Here is a 16,394-nt window from a genome sequence, read left to right as displayed (position 1 = left end):
AGATTTGAGAACACCGGAACCACTGTCACTGGTAAATGGAGCTACAGAAGCTTCTGCATGTCTCAGTGGGAGATCAAGAATTTTGGTCCTGGAGACTGCCTTGAGGAACTAGCTCAGGCCTACATCTTTTTAAGACCTCAGGATACATGAGGGCAATGCCTTCTCCTAACAGTTCCTACTTATGTGACCCAGAGGTGAGACTGATGTTAGAGGGAAACCTGTGAAGTAGGTAGGAAATGAAAACAGTACAAATGTTATATAAAATAAATGAGCATCTCTTATTATTAGACAGTGTATGGGGAAGGTCTGTGGTCTGGTCTCAGATGTTAACACCAAACTGCTCATATTTTCTGCAAGCCTGGGGCTCCCTTTTCCCAGATGTTGGTATTGTGCTATTTTGCCAGTATGAGTCGGGTCACATTTTGCGCACACGTCCCTCCAGGGCCTCCAGTTCAGCCAACACCTCCTTGGGCAGATCCTCGTTGACCTGCTCTGTCAGATAGTTCCGAATGTCACGAACCTCCTGTTCCCAGAAGTCCTTGGGGAGCGAGAACAGCTGAGTGGTGTCTATGGCTCCAAGGCCGCTGAGATCCAGAGCTCCTTCTTTTGGCACCAGCCCGATGGGTGTCTCTCGGCCACTATCCTCCCCTTCTAATCGCCGGCAGATCCAGTCTAGAACCCGAGCATTCTCCCCAAAGCCTGGCCACAGGAATTGGCCTGCCTCATCACGTCGGAACCAGTTGACGTGGAAGATGCGAGGTAGCCGGGCTCCCTTGCGCTCCTCCATGCTCAGCCAATGTTCCAGGTAGCGCCCAAAGTTGTAGCCAAAAAAGGGCCGCATGGCAAATGGGTCATGCATGATGATCTTCCCTACGGCAGGAGAAGGATGGGTAAAGAATCTTCCTTTTTTAAGGAAGGAAGGGAAGGGCACACTGTATCCAGTTGGAGGAAGTTTAAAAGGTTCACAGTTCTGGAATGTCCTCAGAGAAAGTGAAGAGAAAGAATGGGGGTAAAGGCAGAAGTAGAAAGAGGTGGAGTCCCTGAAGACTCCAGGGAGGGCAAGAAGATCTGGCTTAGAAAGGGAGACAGAAGGTGATGTGGGCACACATGAGAGGAAGCGATGAGCAATGTACTTACCTTTGTGTTCAGCTGCTGCAGTGGATTCAGAGCGCATGGCACTACCCACGAATACCCCATGACGCCAGTTGAAGGCCTCATATACCAGGGGCACCCCTAGAACACCAATGAACAGGGTCACAGACAGCCCTTTTCTTTGGATCCTCACTCTGTCCCTTCTGATAATGACAATCTCATTCTTCTAATACCTCAGCTATCCCATTTTCAGACCCTATTGTTTCCTTTAAATTCTGCATTTACCAGGGAAAAACTCTGGAGACAGCCAGCTACAGTTGGAGATCCAGGCTGAGGCTCCCTGAACTTTAAGTACAGGAGGGACAGTGGACCCTAGTTTAGAGCTAGGCCTTTTACCAAGAAGGCACAGAGTTCATGTGTTACCTTTGGGTCTGCGGCCTCCAAAAATGATGGCATCAATGGGGACACCCTCTGGGGCCTCCCAGGCTGGGTCAATGATAGGGCACTGACGAGCCGGGGCACAGAAGCGAGAATTGGGATGTGCACAGGGTTCCTTGTCACCTGGCAGAAGAAATACAAATACTGTCACTTCCAAGGTTATGTCCACCCCCAACACACACATACGTGTGTATACACTCTTGCATAATTTCTTTTTGCCTCATAAGCTATCTATAGCCTTATGTGGTAAAGAACAGGATGAAGGGAGCCAGGAGACCGCCCCCAAAAGATCAGATATTTTTTCCACCTGGTACTAAAGATTGAACCCACAAGCCTTGCACATGCTAGGCAAGCACTCACTCTACCACTGAGCTACATTACCAGACCTTTGTGTTTTTTATTTTGAGACAGGATCTTGCTAAGTTGCTGAAGCTGGTCTAGAACTTTCTATTATCTTGCTTTAGCTTCCTGAGTTGCTGGAATTATAGGTGTACACTACTGTGCCCAGCAAGGTCTGGTTATTTTTCCATAATGGTGCTGCCAGAGAAAAAGAGTGGAGGAGGAACTGGGGTTCTACAGGGCACTAATGTTTATGCCAAGCTACAGGTACTTGGCATTGACCAGGGCTCATGGGAATAGGGCTAGACACTGATGTGAGATTACAATAATTTTTCCCCTATGAACTTTAAAAAAAATATATATTTATTTTTTTAGTTGTAGTTGGGCATGATACCTTTATTTATTTATTTTTTATGTGGTGCTGAGGATCGAACCCAGGGCCTCACACATGCTAGGCAAGCATTCTACTTCTGAGCCACAACCCCAACCCCTCCCCTGTGAATTTTTTCTTTATAGGATTATTATTTCCCAGACCTAAAGCAAAAACTGCATTCACTAGGGGAAAAATAACAGTTTTATATTTCAGACAATTGACTTTCTATCAGCAAACTAGAGATGACAGAACTTCCTGAGCTATCAAAATGCAAACACAAACTGATCTTTTTTTTTTTTTTTTTTTCGGGGGGAGGGAGTACTGGGGATTGAATTCAGGGCCATTCAACCACTGAGCCACATCCTCAGCCCTATTTTGTATTTAATTTAGAGACAGGGTATCACTGAGTTGGTTCACGCCTTGCCCTTGCTAAGCTGGCTTTGAATTCTCAATCCTTCTGCCTCAGCCTCCCAAGCTGCTGGGGATTACAGGCATGTGCCACGGTGCCCCACTATACAGGAATTGGTTTCAAAGCTCACAGAATTTTGTTGATTTCCCTAGGCCTGCTTTGAGCCTGACAGAATGGTAGGACTAGAGTAACTCAGAAAGAGACATAGCCTAGGCAGTATAACCTTTGAAGCCCTGATCACCTGGCACCTTTAGGTGCCCTGGAGAGGGCTTTGGACCAAATCAGGCGCATGTGTGAAGTACCAACATGGGGACCTTGAATGGGCACACTGCCTTCTCTATTGGAGGTTGCTGGTCAGACCCGGGGAGCAAGGAAGCCAAAAAGGTCAACACTCCTACCCACTGCCTCTCCCCAACCTCTGCCTACTTCTCAAATAAGAGCCGTCCTTCATTAGCTGCCATTGTAGGACCCTAGCACAGGGTATTTATTCTGGGAATTGAAGCTGGGTGTAAGATGCCCTAGTTATACCCCTGAATTCAGAGTTGATGAAAGGGTTGGGGAAGTAGCCTGTGGGGAAAGATTAAGGTTTCTTGGATTTCTCAGTTGGATGAGGGGGGTTTAATGATGGTGTTAGAGAAAATGAAGGGCGATTAGACAAGGAAGGTGCCTGCTAGGCCAGCCTGGCAAACTTGAATACAGGTTTTAGCAACCACAAGGCCACCTTCCTAATACTATACACTTCTCTGCTTCTACCTCTTGGTCTCTGGGCTCTCTGACTACAAAAGGCCAGAAAGCTGAAGGTCCAGAGTGCAGGGCTCAGGGAGGCACCTGGGAAATGATAGGGTTGAGAAACTAGCTTCTGGGAAACACTAAAGTGCTAGGCTGATTTAGTGTGGAAGAAGGGTTAGAGTACAGGGGAAGGGTGAGAGTAACAACACTGACATTTAGAAAGAAAAACAATGGCCATTATGCAGGGGACAGTGGGAGCCAAGTGGCAGGAGGAGTTGGGCAGAAGAGGGGCAGGCATCTATATTTCCTAATGCACCAAACTTTATGGATTCTGCTCTGAGTTCAATTCCTTCTGTAACAATTTTCAAGACAGTCCTTCCTCTTCCTCTTTTTTGTTTTTTAATCCAGCTTATATTTATTATCGAAAACTTAGTATATATTCAGCAGTAATACTAAACCCCTTTTATGCATTATTTAGTTCGCCAATAATCTTGAGACCAGTATTTAACAAACATTCTCATCCAAACAAACATTTTCATCCACTGGTGGAGAAACTTAAGGGAGTAAATTTAGCCAAATTCCAAACCAATGACTGGTGGAGTTGGGACATGACCTAAGATCTTGCCTGGGATTGGAAACTGCAAACATTCATAATTTCCTGTGCCTCCCAAAGGAACAGAAGATAGATGGGGGATGTGGAGGAAGATTTGCATCATTAAGGTCTGGGCCCTGGGGACATGACTTCCTACCCCACATACCAGGTTGCCAGGGTTTGCCTAGCCAGGAGGTCACGGTGACACCAGGTGGAAGAGGCTGGTCAATCCCTTCCCAGTACACGCCGCCATCACTGGTTTCAGCCACGTTGGTGAAAAGAGTGTTACTCTGGATTGTGGCCATGGCATTGGGATTGGTGGTGGCAGAGGTGCCAGGGGCCACCCCAAAGAAACCATTCTCAGGGTTGATGGCCCGGAGTCGACCTGTCAGAAGAAGAAGTGAAAGAAAGGAAGGACCCACCAGGAAAAGTTGAGGTGCAAGGCTGAAGAAGGTCCTGCTCTACCCCCTCCCTGCCTTGAACTGGACCCTAGATCCAGTGTGGAAAGGCTTTTTGTCTCTGGGTTGGCTGAGTGCAGGTATGGGACAGAGTTAGCTATTCAGGAACAGGTTCTCACTGAAAAAGCTCACCACATTGGAGGGGTCCATAAGAGCCAGAACTGAGACTGTGATCTGAGTGCTCCTCACCTTCACTGTCAAACCTCATCCAGGCGATGTCATCTCCCACACACTCTACTTTCCAGCCTGGCAATGCGGGACGCATCATGGCCATATTTGTCTTGCCACAAGCACTGGGGAAGGCAGCTGCTATGTAGCGCTTCTTCCCTGCAGGGTTGGTGATGCCTAGGATCTGTGCATTGGGATAGAAGGAACAGGAGGTCACCAAAGATCAGAGCATGGCCTGCATGGGGAAACAGAGCTAGGGGCTAAAAGGGGGGGATCAATGTTTATTCATTGAACAGGTGTACTGCTCTGCCACAGACTTGGGTAGCAGTGTTCAGCAACCTGGAGCCAAAGCTTCAAGCATTTGGGCAGAGTCTCTGCACACCAGCTTGACACCTGGCAGGAAGGAGGCAAAGCTAAGGCAGACTAGCCAGGCCCGCCCCTGCCCTGACCCCCTCCCCACGGCTGCCCAGTTCCTCACCAGGCCCTCACCAGCATGTGCTCCGCCAGCCAGCCCTCATCCCTGGCTAGGCGAGAGGCGATGCGCAGGGCAAAGCACTTCTTGCCCAGCAAGGAGTTGCCACCATAGCCGCTGCCGAAGGAGATGATCTCCCGCTGGTCAGGCACATGACCAATCAGGGTTTTCTCTGGGTTGCATGGCCACTGGCTCACCGGCTCCCCTGGGGACAATGGGGTCATAGGACTGCTAGCAATGGCATCAAGAACTGGGTGTCAGGGGCTGGAGGGATCAAGATTTGGCAAATTGAGAAACACTTGGGAGCAGTGGTTGTGCCCAGAATGGCTCAAGCCCCCTGCCTCATCAGCTCTCCTGTCTTTATTAGACAGGAAGACTGACTTTTCTCAACTCTGTTCAAACTGCTCTCCAAACACAGCTTCACCCTTTGCCAAGAATGCTACCCTGGATTTTCAGAGGACAGATTCTCAGGGTCTGAGAGTGGAGTTTGGGGTTCTCTCTGAGTGCAAGAGGACCTCTGTGTCCTCCCTGAGCAGGGCAGGTACTCACCTTGTGAAGTCAGGGGCTGACCCACAGAATGTAGACACTTGACAAAGTCTCCATCTCCTAGGGCCTGAAGCACAGGTGTCCCCAACCGGGTCATAATACGCATGCTTGCCACCACATAGGCTGAGTCAGTGAGCTGCACCCCGATGCGGGACAATGGGGAACCCACAGGACCCATGCTGAATGGAAGCACATACATGGTGCGGCCTGTGGAGGAAAGCATCACTTGGATAAAGGGTTCCAAACCTGGTCATACCATCTGTGCCCCTGCCTGTGTCCCTGCCCTGGTTACCCTGCATGCAGCCCGGAAACCTCTCATCCACAGCTCGCTGGAACTCAGCTGGGGACATCCAGTTGCCCAGCTGCCCACGGGCCCCACCAGTTGGGAGGGGCACCGTGTCCCGCTGAGAAGGAGTTACAATCACCGTCTTGCTTTCTACTCGTGCCACGTCCTTGGGGTCTGTGCGGGCCAGCCAGCTGGGAGAGAGGGGATTGTCAGGAAGGTGTGGCCAGCAGGTCTCCTTCATTCCCAGAACTGCTTTTTCAAGTCCAATTTTGTCTATAGTTCTTCTGTTGACTCATTTTTTTCTATCCATTCATATCTTAATCCCTTTCTCCAAGGTTTGTCCCATCTAAGAGGAGGTTCCCAAGGCCCTAGTCCTCTGGTAGACTTTATCCTTGGCAAATGACTCCTGAATTGGTTGGGGCAGGAACCCAAATAATTTTATTTGTATTAACTTCTTCCTTTAATACAAAAACATCAATCATTCCTAATTCCCATTCTGTTCCTTCCATTGGGAGGTCTAGTTCAATTTGATTTTGTCTTGATAAACTCAAAATTGACCTTAATCCAAGCAGCTGCCCCATCCTGAGGGGTGCTGAGCTCAGGGCTTACCAGTTATTGTACTTGGGAAGTTTTTGGATGAGGCCCTGCTGTTCTAGCAGGGTCAGTGTGGCAGTATTCTCAGCCTCAGTCCCATCACAGATGTGGATGCTCTCTGGTTGGCACAGGCGGGCACTGTGCTCCACAAAGTCTCGAACTCCAGCAGGCAGCTGGCCCAGATCTCCACTGACCACACGCAGGGTCTGGATGCTGCGGCATGATGACCAACACCAGGGGCTCAGCCCATGCCAGCTAAGCCTATAAGAGAAGAAACAGGGAGACAATAAGCAAATGCTTTCATGGAGGGTAGACAAGTGCTTGGGGGATAGCAGGAAGCATGTTTCGGTGCAGGCACAATGAAGAGCAAATTGTTTGTGGTGTGTGGGATAGATTCAGGCCATATGCATCCTGTGACCTTTATGAGGTTTAAAGAGGATGTCTTCTGGTCATCAAAAGACAAATATGACCAAATGAGCATGAAGGTACACACCTGGCTGTGGAAGTATGTGTAGGCATGCTGATATATAGTCCACACCCATATTTCACTATGTCTATGTTTATAAATGAGCAGGTGCCCTTTGGCCCAAGTGTCAAGAAACTGCCAGATAAGTTGCATGGGTCTAGTGTTTAAATTTCCAGGCATGGTCTTTCCATTCGCAAGTATAGTTTTTGGAAGTTAAAGTAGCAGCTGTTTTTATTTATTTATTTCTTCTGATGTGAATGCTGTAAGACTGTGAAAGCCTCAAGCAAAAGGCCCCACTTTGTGAGAAGATACAGGCCTTTTCCAGTGCCAGGTTCTTAGATTGGGGCTCTTACACAGAGATAGGGGACTGGATGTTGGGGTTCTAGGAAACAGATATGCTGCTGCCTACCTGTGTCAACAAGGGTTACATTAAATGTTCTTACTAGACAGGTATTTTTGAACTATGTGAAAGACTGAACACTGAGGTATGAGTGTTACTAGCTGGGGTTTTTGCCTTGCTTCATAGAAGGGCAGGGTCCCTGTATTGTGTGTCCTGTCATGCCCCTGGGACAGAGAGAAGCAGGGTCTGTTCTGATTGGCTGGGATCCAGGGTGGAGTGATCCAGAGAGAGCAAAGGCCAGAGGAGTTAGTGATCTTTTTCTAAAATGCCAAGGCCTAGCCCACCAGAAGCCCATCACATACTAGGATGGCCTGAGCCTAAGCCTCCCCTGGCTTTCTTTCATAGAAACCATATGCCTAGAGAACTTTTGGGGTTGGTAGTAGAGTGGAACATCAGATGGCAGGAAGCTCAGACTCAGAGACTTTAAGCCTGGGGAAGGCAGAAAACTCAGACCATGGATGTGGGAGCTGGGGTGGTTTCCAGCAGTCACAGCAGGATGGATGCCCAGTGTGGCCTACTGGCAGGGAAGAAGGGCTCCTGGGACCTGGGTGTATTGCTGCCTGGGAGAGTTTTCACTGCACATTGATTTTAAAGGCACAGTCTTCGGGAGAGCTTTTCTTGTTTGGAGCCTGGCTCTGGTTATCTCTTGTGAGACCCCTACATTCTCCTCCAGTCCCCTAAGAGGGACCTTTTTCTTATCCTCCAATAAACCACCCACTTGGCTGGCCAAGTAGAACGGTTGTGGGAGAGATATGGGATCAGTTCAGACAAAAGCTAGGGAGAATGGCGGGGGGGGGGGGGGGGGGGAGTGGCGTTCATAGAGAAGAGAGGAGGCTGTACAAAGGGAGGGCAGACAGGACAAGACTGGAGCCCCGGGCCTACACAGAGGAAGAAGCCAGCCATGTAAGAAAGGAAGGCAACTTGGCCCCATACTCCCGTCTGGCTTCCCTCCCTCCCCAGGACCCCGGTCCGTCTGGCAGTGCTGGGCTTCCCGCCAGGTTCCAAATCCGGGAAGGCTGGGAATGGTTTACCTTCTACCTTCTTTAGGGAGCTTTGAGCTCAAACCCCATGGGGCTCATGTCCCTTGGCCCCAGGGTGCTACTGCTTTCCACCACACCCTGGGGCGCGGAATGAACCCCGTCAGGGGTCTGAAAGTTACATCCGGGAAGGAAAGGCAGCTAGCGGAGACTGAGCTCCGCAGGGGCGAGCGAGAAGCGGAGGAAGTTCTAAGAGTGGCAGATAGAGATGGCGCGGGCAGACAAGCGAAGCAGGGAGGGGGAGGAGCGCACCAGAACCTGGAGACCCAGTGCGGCTGGCTGTAGGAGGCACGCGCTGCGCGTGAGACCTGCATCGAGAAATAGTCGCCCTGCCTGCTTCCTCCTAGGATGGGGAACTAGGAGAAGGCAGCCTGAGGCGGGGAGCGCAGCGGGAAGTGCGAGTGGGCCCCAGGCTGGGGGTCACTCACCGCAGGCCGGGGCGGTACACAGCAGCCATGGCACCTGGGCGGAGGCTGCGGGGTGGCCACAGGAACCGTGCGGAGACGGGGAGATAAGGAAGGCGGGGAAGGAGGGAGCGCGTTGGAGCGAGCGGGAGTCGAGGCTGGGCAGGAGGTGCTTAAAAGGGAGGCGGGCAAGCGCAGGGGCGGAACCTAGCAGGATCTCTCCGCCCCTACCGCAGCCCCGCTTCCTGGGCCCTGGACTCTGGGGCTTGCGACCCCAGGTCCTCACCGTTGTCCCAACCCAGCATCCAAGCCCCCAAGCCCATCTCTCCCATTGGAGGACTGGGTTTGCTCCTGGGTCCCGCCTACGTCGAGGCCCCGCCTCCTGGCCAGCCACGTTGCCCTGCATATGATGTAACTCCGAGGACTCTTGCTCCCTGGAGTTAGCGACCGAGAGACTCAGTCACTAACCGACAGATTGGCAAACAAGCTAGGAATGAGGGGTGAAGCCAGAGGCGGGAGCCCACGTGTGTATGTGTAGTGCGTGCTGGACGTGGAGAAGCTCTCGGGTTGGGCATTGCCTTTCCAGTTTTTCCTGGGGAATGGACACTCCCAGCCCCAGGCTTTTCTGATTTCTAAGACCAATGCTGAGGTCCCCTTAGTCCTCAACTCCTAAAATCCCCTGTTTCTTTTCTCCTGGTCAGTGTTCCTTTCTGCCTTACTACAAAATGGTGGTGCCTCTCCACCCCAGGAGTTCTTCCTTGGTCTTCTTTTCACACTCCCTTGTGGGATCATTCTTTTCACATTCCCCCAATAACTCATCTGATCCACCCAGCCTACCATAAAGTCCTAGGGTAATTTTTCAAGCCATGTCTCCATTCAGACATCTCTTTTTAACTTGAGATCACTGGATATCTACTATTGCAAAGGTTGCAGCACCTCAAACTCAACATGTGCATGGTGGGTATCTGCTCAGTATTCTTTCCCTTTTCTGATATTAGCACCCTGGTTTTCCTTTGGGGAGCAATCTCCTCAGTCTGCATGGTGCTATGTGTATGACCTCACTCTGCTTGGGGGGTAGGCTGTCAGTTTGGTGAGTTTACATATTCCTTGATCTGGTCTTAGTAACCAGGGATGTTTGGGGGTGGGGGGCGTGATATCCCTCTCTGGGACTTTTTCTGTAAACTTTGGAAATAAACTTTTCTTCTGTTGTGCCTGCTGAGCAGGTAGAATTATAAGCCTGGATCTGCTGGGCAACAGCTTAGCCCTGCAAAGCAGGAGACTGCTTGAGACAGAAACCAGCCTAGAGAAACCAGAGTACAAGGCTGGAGATCAAAGAATTCCTGACTTAAGTTATAGAAATTAATAAATTTATTCTCTTGCTCAAGCTAATTTTAAGTGGATTTCTTACACTTTCCATAGAAATAATCTTGATTCTCAGATATCTGAGTTCTATGCTGGAACATAGTGACATAAGAAGAGCTGGCTTCCAACTGTGGGCTTGCAGCTGGTCCCTGACTTCCCACTCAGGCTACAGCCTGCACTTAACCTCATGCATGTATTTGGAATTCTCCCTCCTAGTCCTTGAATCCAAATTCATCCACATCCACCCTGCTACAAACTGCTGCCCCTTGGGCACCCATTGGGTCTAAAGTTATGCATTGTTGGTGCCAGGACTGTTGACCTTCTGAAGGTCATCATCTTGTTCATAATGTGCCTACTTCCGTTTTTCCTTATCTCAGCAAATGGCACCACAATCTAGCCAGTTACCCCAGAGGAAACCTGAATTAGTCTAAACTTTTTTTCTTATCCTTTATAATTAATCAGATACTAGAGAACCTTTGGATTTTTTCTTCACAATTAGCTCTCAAATCTGTTTCTATCCCTATAGTCACTGCCTTAGTCCAGGGCTTATCTCTCACCTGGTTGTAGGTGATGTCTTCCAACACAAATCTCTTGGCCTCCTACTCCTCAAACACCTCCCCTCTCCCTCTACTAAGTTACCCCCACCCCATTGTACATATAAGTTCACTCTGGAAAGTTAAGAGAGGAATAATGTTTATGGTGTGGACAGCAGGTTTTAGGCTCTGTGTCATTCAGGTTTACAACAAATCTATTTTACAGATATGGACACCGAGGCTTAGAGAGGTTAAATCATTTGCTCAAAATCACACATCTCATCAGCAGGAAAAAATGGAATCTGATTCTAAGTTTCTGGTTCTGATTATCAAGGTTCCTTTCCTCCTGTTGTAATCCTATTTATTTCCCCTTAATTTATCATTTAATAAAAATAAGTTTATACCTCTTATGCTTATCATCCCTTCAAGGCCTATCACATGGCATCTACTGTTCTTCAAGATCTTCTGGCTCTTATTTATCCAGGATTATAATTTCCACCTCCCTACTTGTCGTCTTTTCACCTACATAGACAGATCATCCAAATTTTAGTCTTGTTTTTAATCCTTGTATCCAAAATTAATGTTGGTTGAATTAAAAGAATGAATGAGTCCCACGTTTCTGAATCCTCTTTCCCCACAGTTACTTCTTTCTTTAGCTTTGGGCAGACCAAACAGAGGGCTCAGGTGAGGCTTTCCTTGCATTGCGGATTCCCCCTGATCTGCCATACTCTTGTTTAGTTCCTTCTTCACCCCCAGCCTGGCCCACCAGCTGACCCAGTGTCCAAGGATTACCACCAGGGGGCAGGGTGTGACCAGCCTTGACCTTGTCTGTTTTTCTGCTTCCTAGATAGATGCCTTCTAGGTCCATCCCTTTGATGTCTCACAGATTCCCTGTACTGGACACTGTGGTACACTGGCCGTCCCCCTTTTAGGATTCTGGTGCACATCACAGCAGCTAAATATTGGCCATAAGTTCCAACTGAACACAGTCCCCACTTACTGAGGGGTATACATTCCAAGATCACCACTGGATGCCTAATGCCATAGGTAGTACTGAATCCTATATATACCATGTTTTCCCTATGCATATATACTTATGATAAAGTTTAATTTACTTATTAGGCATTGGCAGGAGATTAATAATAATAACAACATATAATTATAATAATATACTGCAATAAAAGTTATGTGAATGGGGTCTTTCTATATCACATTTTACTGTACATATCCTTCTTGTGAGATGTATTACATTGCCTATGTGATAAGATGAAGTGTGTATTGTAACATAGTGTTAGGATCCTATTGACCTTCTGATGATATGTCAGGAGGATCATCACCCAGCATCACTTCTATGTGGTACTCTTGCACATGCACTGTGATTCTACAATAGTCAATCTGGTAAGTAAGATGGCTACTAAGTGACTAACGGGCAGGTACATATACAGTATGGATATACTGATTAAGGATGAGCACACTCCACATCCTGAGTGGAGATATCATTATATTACTCAGAATGCTGCATACTTTAAAACTTATGAATTATTTATTTACTTCTAGAACATACCATTTAGTATTTTGGGACCATGTTGATTATAGGTAACCAAAGCCTTAGAAAGTGAAACTGCCAATACGGGGATCCTACTGTACTTCCTTGAGCACTACATGTGGCTGAAGGGATGTCTTGCTAAGTGCAATACCCCCTTCCCAGGGGCAGTGTGTGTCTAATTATAGGAGTACAAAGGCCTACTCCCTTGCCTTAATTTGTGACATCTCGCAAGGTCCATTGGAGCTCCAGAGCTTCTATAGGATCAGCTGATTGCAATTGCAGTGCCATTCAATGCTTTTCTCTCTCAGTCCTGCTTCTCTCACTCCTCTTGAAAGTCTCCCCAATAAGCTACTTATACACAGATTGGAATGGGTAGGTGGAATGGCCACATGTTTGCAGACAGAGTCCCTGGAAATCCAAGATGGTGTCAGGGTTAGAAAGAGAAGTGGTCTCAGTTGCCGATCTAGCCATAAGCTGCCTTTTCCCACACTACCACAGTCTGATATGGATACCTATTTAAGATGTCCCCCAAACTCAACTTAGACATGGCAGTCTTCCCGCATTGGACTCTCGGATTCCATTTTTTTTTTTTTTTTTTTGGTATCAGAGATTGAACCCAGGGGCACTTAACCACTGAGCCACATCCCCAGCCCTTTTTTTATGTTTTATTAGAGACAGGGTGTTCCTGAGTTGTTTAGGGCCTCGCTAAATTGCTGAGTCTGGGTTTGAACTCTCAATCCTCATGCCTCAGCCTCCCGAGTCACTGGGATTACAGACATGGGCTACCGTACCCAGCTTCTCTGATTCCATTTTGCTTTCTCCACAAAATGCCAAAGTGATCTTTTCAAATACAGATCTGATCACATCTCCATTGACACCCTTTAGTAGCTTCTCACTGCTTTTACAATTAAACCCTAATCCTTGGTCTGGCCCCTGCAGACTGCTCCAATCTCACCTACCACCATTCTGTACACTTTTCTTACTTTCTCTCTCTGGCTACATTGGACATGTAGTTTCCTGAACATGTCTATCTCTCTCTTGACTCAGTCTTTGCATATGCTGTTTCTGCAAAGGAATCCCCATTTTCTTCATATTTCCAGGCATGGTCACTTTTTATTCACTTGACCAGTCTCAGGTTAATGTGACCTTCCTCAGGCAACCTGTCCTTGCCACACCCTCCCTGCTCCCTGACTCTGTGTCCTAGAGGAGTAAGTCTTTTTTTTTTTTTTTAATATTTTTAGTTGTAGCTAGACACAATACCTTTATTTAATTTAGTTATTATCAGGTGGTGTTGAAGATCGAACCCAGTGCCTCACATGTACCAGGCAAGCACTCTGCCACTAAGCCCCAGCCCCACTAGCCCAAGAGTAGATCTTTATGAAATAAAAACTCATAGCACCCTCTCTGCTCCCTCATGGCACTCATCTCATTTGGTTGCACCTGCAGTCCCAGCTCCTTGGGAGGTTGAAGTAGGAAGACTACATGAGTACAGAAATTTGAGGCCAGCCAGGTACCAAAGTGAGACCCCATTCCTAAAAATAAAATGGGAGTTGTTTTTCATGTAGATACACTTCTAACATATGTAAGGCCTAAAGCAAGAGTACAAATCAAGGCTCAGAAGCTCATGTTTAAATGTTTAAAATGTATAATGCAAGGTAACAAATTGTTAAATAAGATATTTTATTTTTAAATTTTTTAAAAAAATATTTATTTCTTAGTTGTAGTTGGACACGATACCTTTATTTTATTTATTTTTATGTGGTGCTGAGGATGGAACTCAGGGCTTTGCACGTGCTAGACAAACGCTTTACTGCTGAGCCACAACCCCAGCCCCTCTAATTTTTTAAAAAAAGTTCTCTTTATTTTTGTGGTACTAGGGACTGAAACAAGGGGCTCTACCACTAAGCCCCTTCCCCATCCATTTTTACTTTTTATTCTTGAGAAAGGGTCTTGCTAAATTGCCAAGGCTGGCCTTAAACTTGGGATTTTCCTGCCTCAACATCCCAGGTCATTGGGGTTACAGGCGTGTGACACCATATCCAGATAAAATGTGTTTTATTTTTATGCCTTGACAAATATATACTTCATAACACTCTGGAAGGCCAGGTTCAGTTTTATATTTTGTTTGGAATCCTTAGGGTTCTTTATAAAACTTTTGGGGGAGAGGCAGCTTTCAGCCACTGGTCTTCAGCTGGAACCACTTCTCTTCCCACCTGCCCCTGGTACCACTGTGGACTGTGCCCAGCTGTGTTTATAAACATGTGGGCCTGCTACCTTTCCATCCCAGCTCTGTCCACACTCTCCTGCAAGCAGTCACCCCTTGACTGACTTAGGGATGTGTGTACCAGTAGTGTCTAGCTATGGGAAGGAACACCCAGGAAAGAAATTATGTGCATCCTAGATGTGAGCTTGGGCTCTTTGAGCAGGAAATTCCTAGATATCTGGAGTATGGTTCTAAAAAGGATGGAATATGGACAAAAGAGTATTGGACTTCTCACAACATGGGAGTGCTCTATCAGAAGACTGCCAGCATGGAGCCTTCTAAAGCATGGGCCAGGGTAGATCTGCTCTTGCCTGGATCTAAGGGCAGTAATTTGATGCTCCATGTCAGCTGCATGTAGACCAGCTGACAGTGTAAGTCCTTGAGGTATCCCTTGTGCCTAACACAGTGCCTGGTACAGAATAGGTGTTTGATAAATATTTGTCAAATAAATGTGGGAGGTACACCAGGAATAGCTTTGAGGATTTGGATCCATTACTGAAGATATAGATAAGCAAGGGCCAGAAGTAGGAGTGACACTGGCCTTCTAGGTTCCAAAATGGGTGTGCGGAACAGATGAGGTTGGGGCAGCATCCTGGATCCCATTCCCATTCCTCTTCCTTTGCCTGTCTGGCCCTCTTACCCCACAGTCCAGCATCCTTCTGTCCATAATCTTTCTACTTTTTATGGCTGCCACTCTTCCTCTGCAGCATGACAATCTATCTGTCTCCTTCCTTTTTATCTACCACTTCTAGGTCATTGTTCCTGTCTATCTCTCCTGTTGTCTCTTACTGTCTTCTAGTTGTCTCCCAGAAACTGTCCCCCCTTTTTATCTTTTAGTTCCCCCATGGCTCCTTATTCATCTCTTCTATATGCCTGTATCCTTCTGTCTCCTTTAATGTAAACCCCTGTGGAGCCCTGACTTATCCCGGCATTACCCCTACTGCCTCTTTAGCTAGTCTCCTTTACTTATTCTGTTCTGTCATTCTTAGTGTTCACCCTGGCTTCATCCTTTTCACCCATATTTCCCTGTCCCCAGATGTCTCTTTATTCTCAGTATGTATTTCCCAATCTCCATGTCTCTGTGCCCTCTTGGGATGGGCTCTGCCCCCTTGGTTCCCATTGGCTGGCATGGCCTCTCTTCTTGGTGCCCGTGTTCCCTTCCTTTGGCTCAGCCTGAGCCCAGCCCTCATTCCCCCAACTCCTTTCCCTAGTTTGTGGTGCCTGGTCTGAGCTGTGAGCAGCTCAACTCGCCTGAGCTTGTTTAGTCTAACTCCCTTAGCCCCTTAGCAGCTTAGCCCTCCCACCTCTCCTGTGAGCCCTCCAGTAAACAAGAGGATCAGGGAAGACCTGACAGCTGTCAGGTGGGGGCAAGTGTCTGGCCAGCCTAGAGCAGGCATGAAAAGGAGGCTGCACTCAACACTTCCTATTCCTTCTTTCTTCAGGGAAATTCTAGAGCCTCTTTCTTGCTGTCCACCCTAGAGTATGGAGTCTCTTATCTCCAGGATCCCTATTCCTATTTTTCAGCTGGTTTCTAGGCCTTGAGCTTTTTGCTTCTTCTGAGAAAATGGCTGTAGAAGCAGGAAATCACATAGAGAAGCCTTTAAACTTGAATGATGATGATGGATTCTGCTCTATAAAATGGAGGCCCTAATCTGATCTAGGTCTTCTAATAAATGTGTGAAAGTACATGCTATATTATGGATCTACTTTTTGGGGGGTGGGTACCGGGGATTGAACTCAGGGGCATTCGATTGCTGAACCACATCCTATTTTGTATTTTATTTAGAGACAGGGTCTCACTGAGTTGCTTAGCTGATTTTTACTGAGGCTGATTTTGAACTGGAGATCTTCCTGTCTCAGCCTCCCGAGCCACTGGGATTACAGGCA

The 16,394-nt window shown here is 47.6% G+C and overlaps 2 protein-coding genes across 5 annotated transcripts in view; one reads left to right on the top strand and one right to left on the bottom strand.

Moving 5' to 3' along the window:
- The window catches only part of Nrl (neural retina leucine zipper), a 283,758-nt gene that overhangs the window by 5,259 nt on the left and 262,105 nt on the right, over positions 1-16,394 (top strand). For 3 of the 4 annotated variants that reach the window (XR_011706581.1, XR_011706570.1, XM_071607777.1), the window contains exon 1: positions 8,190-8,265. The exons of the other annotated variant lie outside the window; for it this stretch is intronic. The gene's annotated coding sequence lies outside the window, so the exon portion shown is untranslated. Of the gene's footprint in view, positions 1-8,189; positions 8,266-16,394 lie in introns of those variants that run through there. 4 annotated transcript variants of the gene reach the window in all.
- Positions 255-9,115, bottom strand: Pck2 (phosphoenolpyruvate carboxykinase 2, mitochondrial). Its single transcript, XM_027920022.3, has 10 exons — positions 8,828-9,115; positions 6,512-6,757; positions 5,909-6,093; positions 5,620-5,823; positions 5,088-5,275; positions 4,620-4,782; positions 4,139-4,357; positions 1,516-1,653; positions 1,138-1,233; positions 255-870 (listed from the first exon to the last, which is right to left on the bottom strand). Exons 1-10 carry the CDS (start codon positions 8,854-8,856, stop codon positions 416-418), a joined length of 1,923 nt encoding a protein of 640 aa, XP_027775823.2. The 5' UTR covers positions 8,857-9,115; the 3' UTR covers positions 255-415.

Source organism: Marmota flaviventris, chromosome 2 (assembly GCF_047511675.1).
Source record: "Marmota flaviventris isolate mMarFla1 chromosome 2, mMarFla1.hap1, whole genome shotgun sequence".
Taxonomy (NCBI): Eukaryota; Metazoa; Chordata; class Mammalia; order Rodentia; family Sciuridae; genus Marmota; species Marmota flaviventris.
This window is presented reverse-complemented; position numbering and strand designations above follow the sequence as displayed.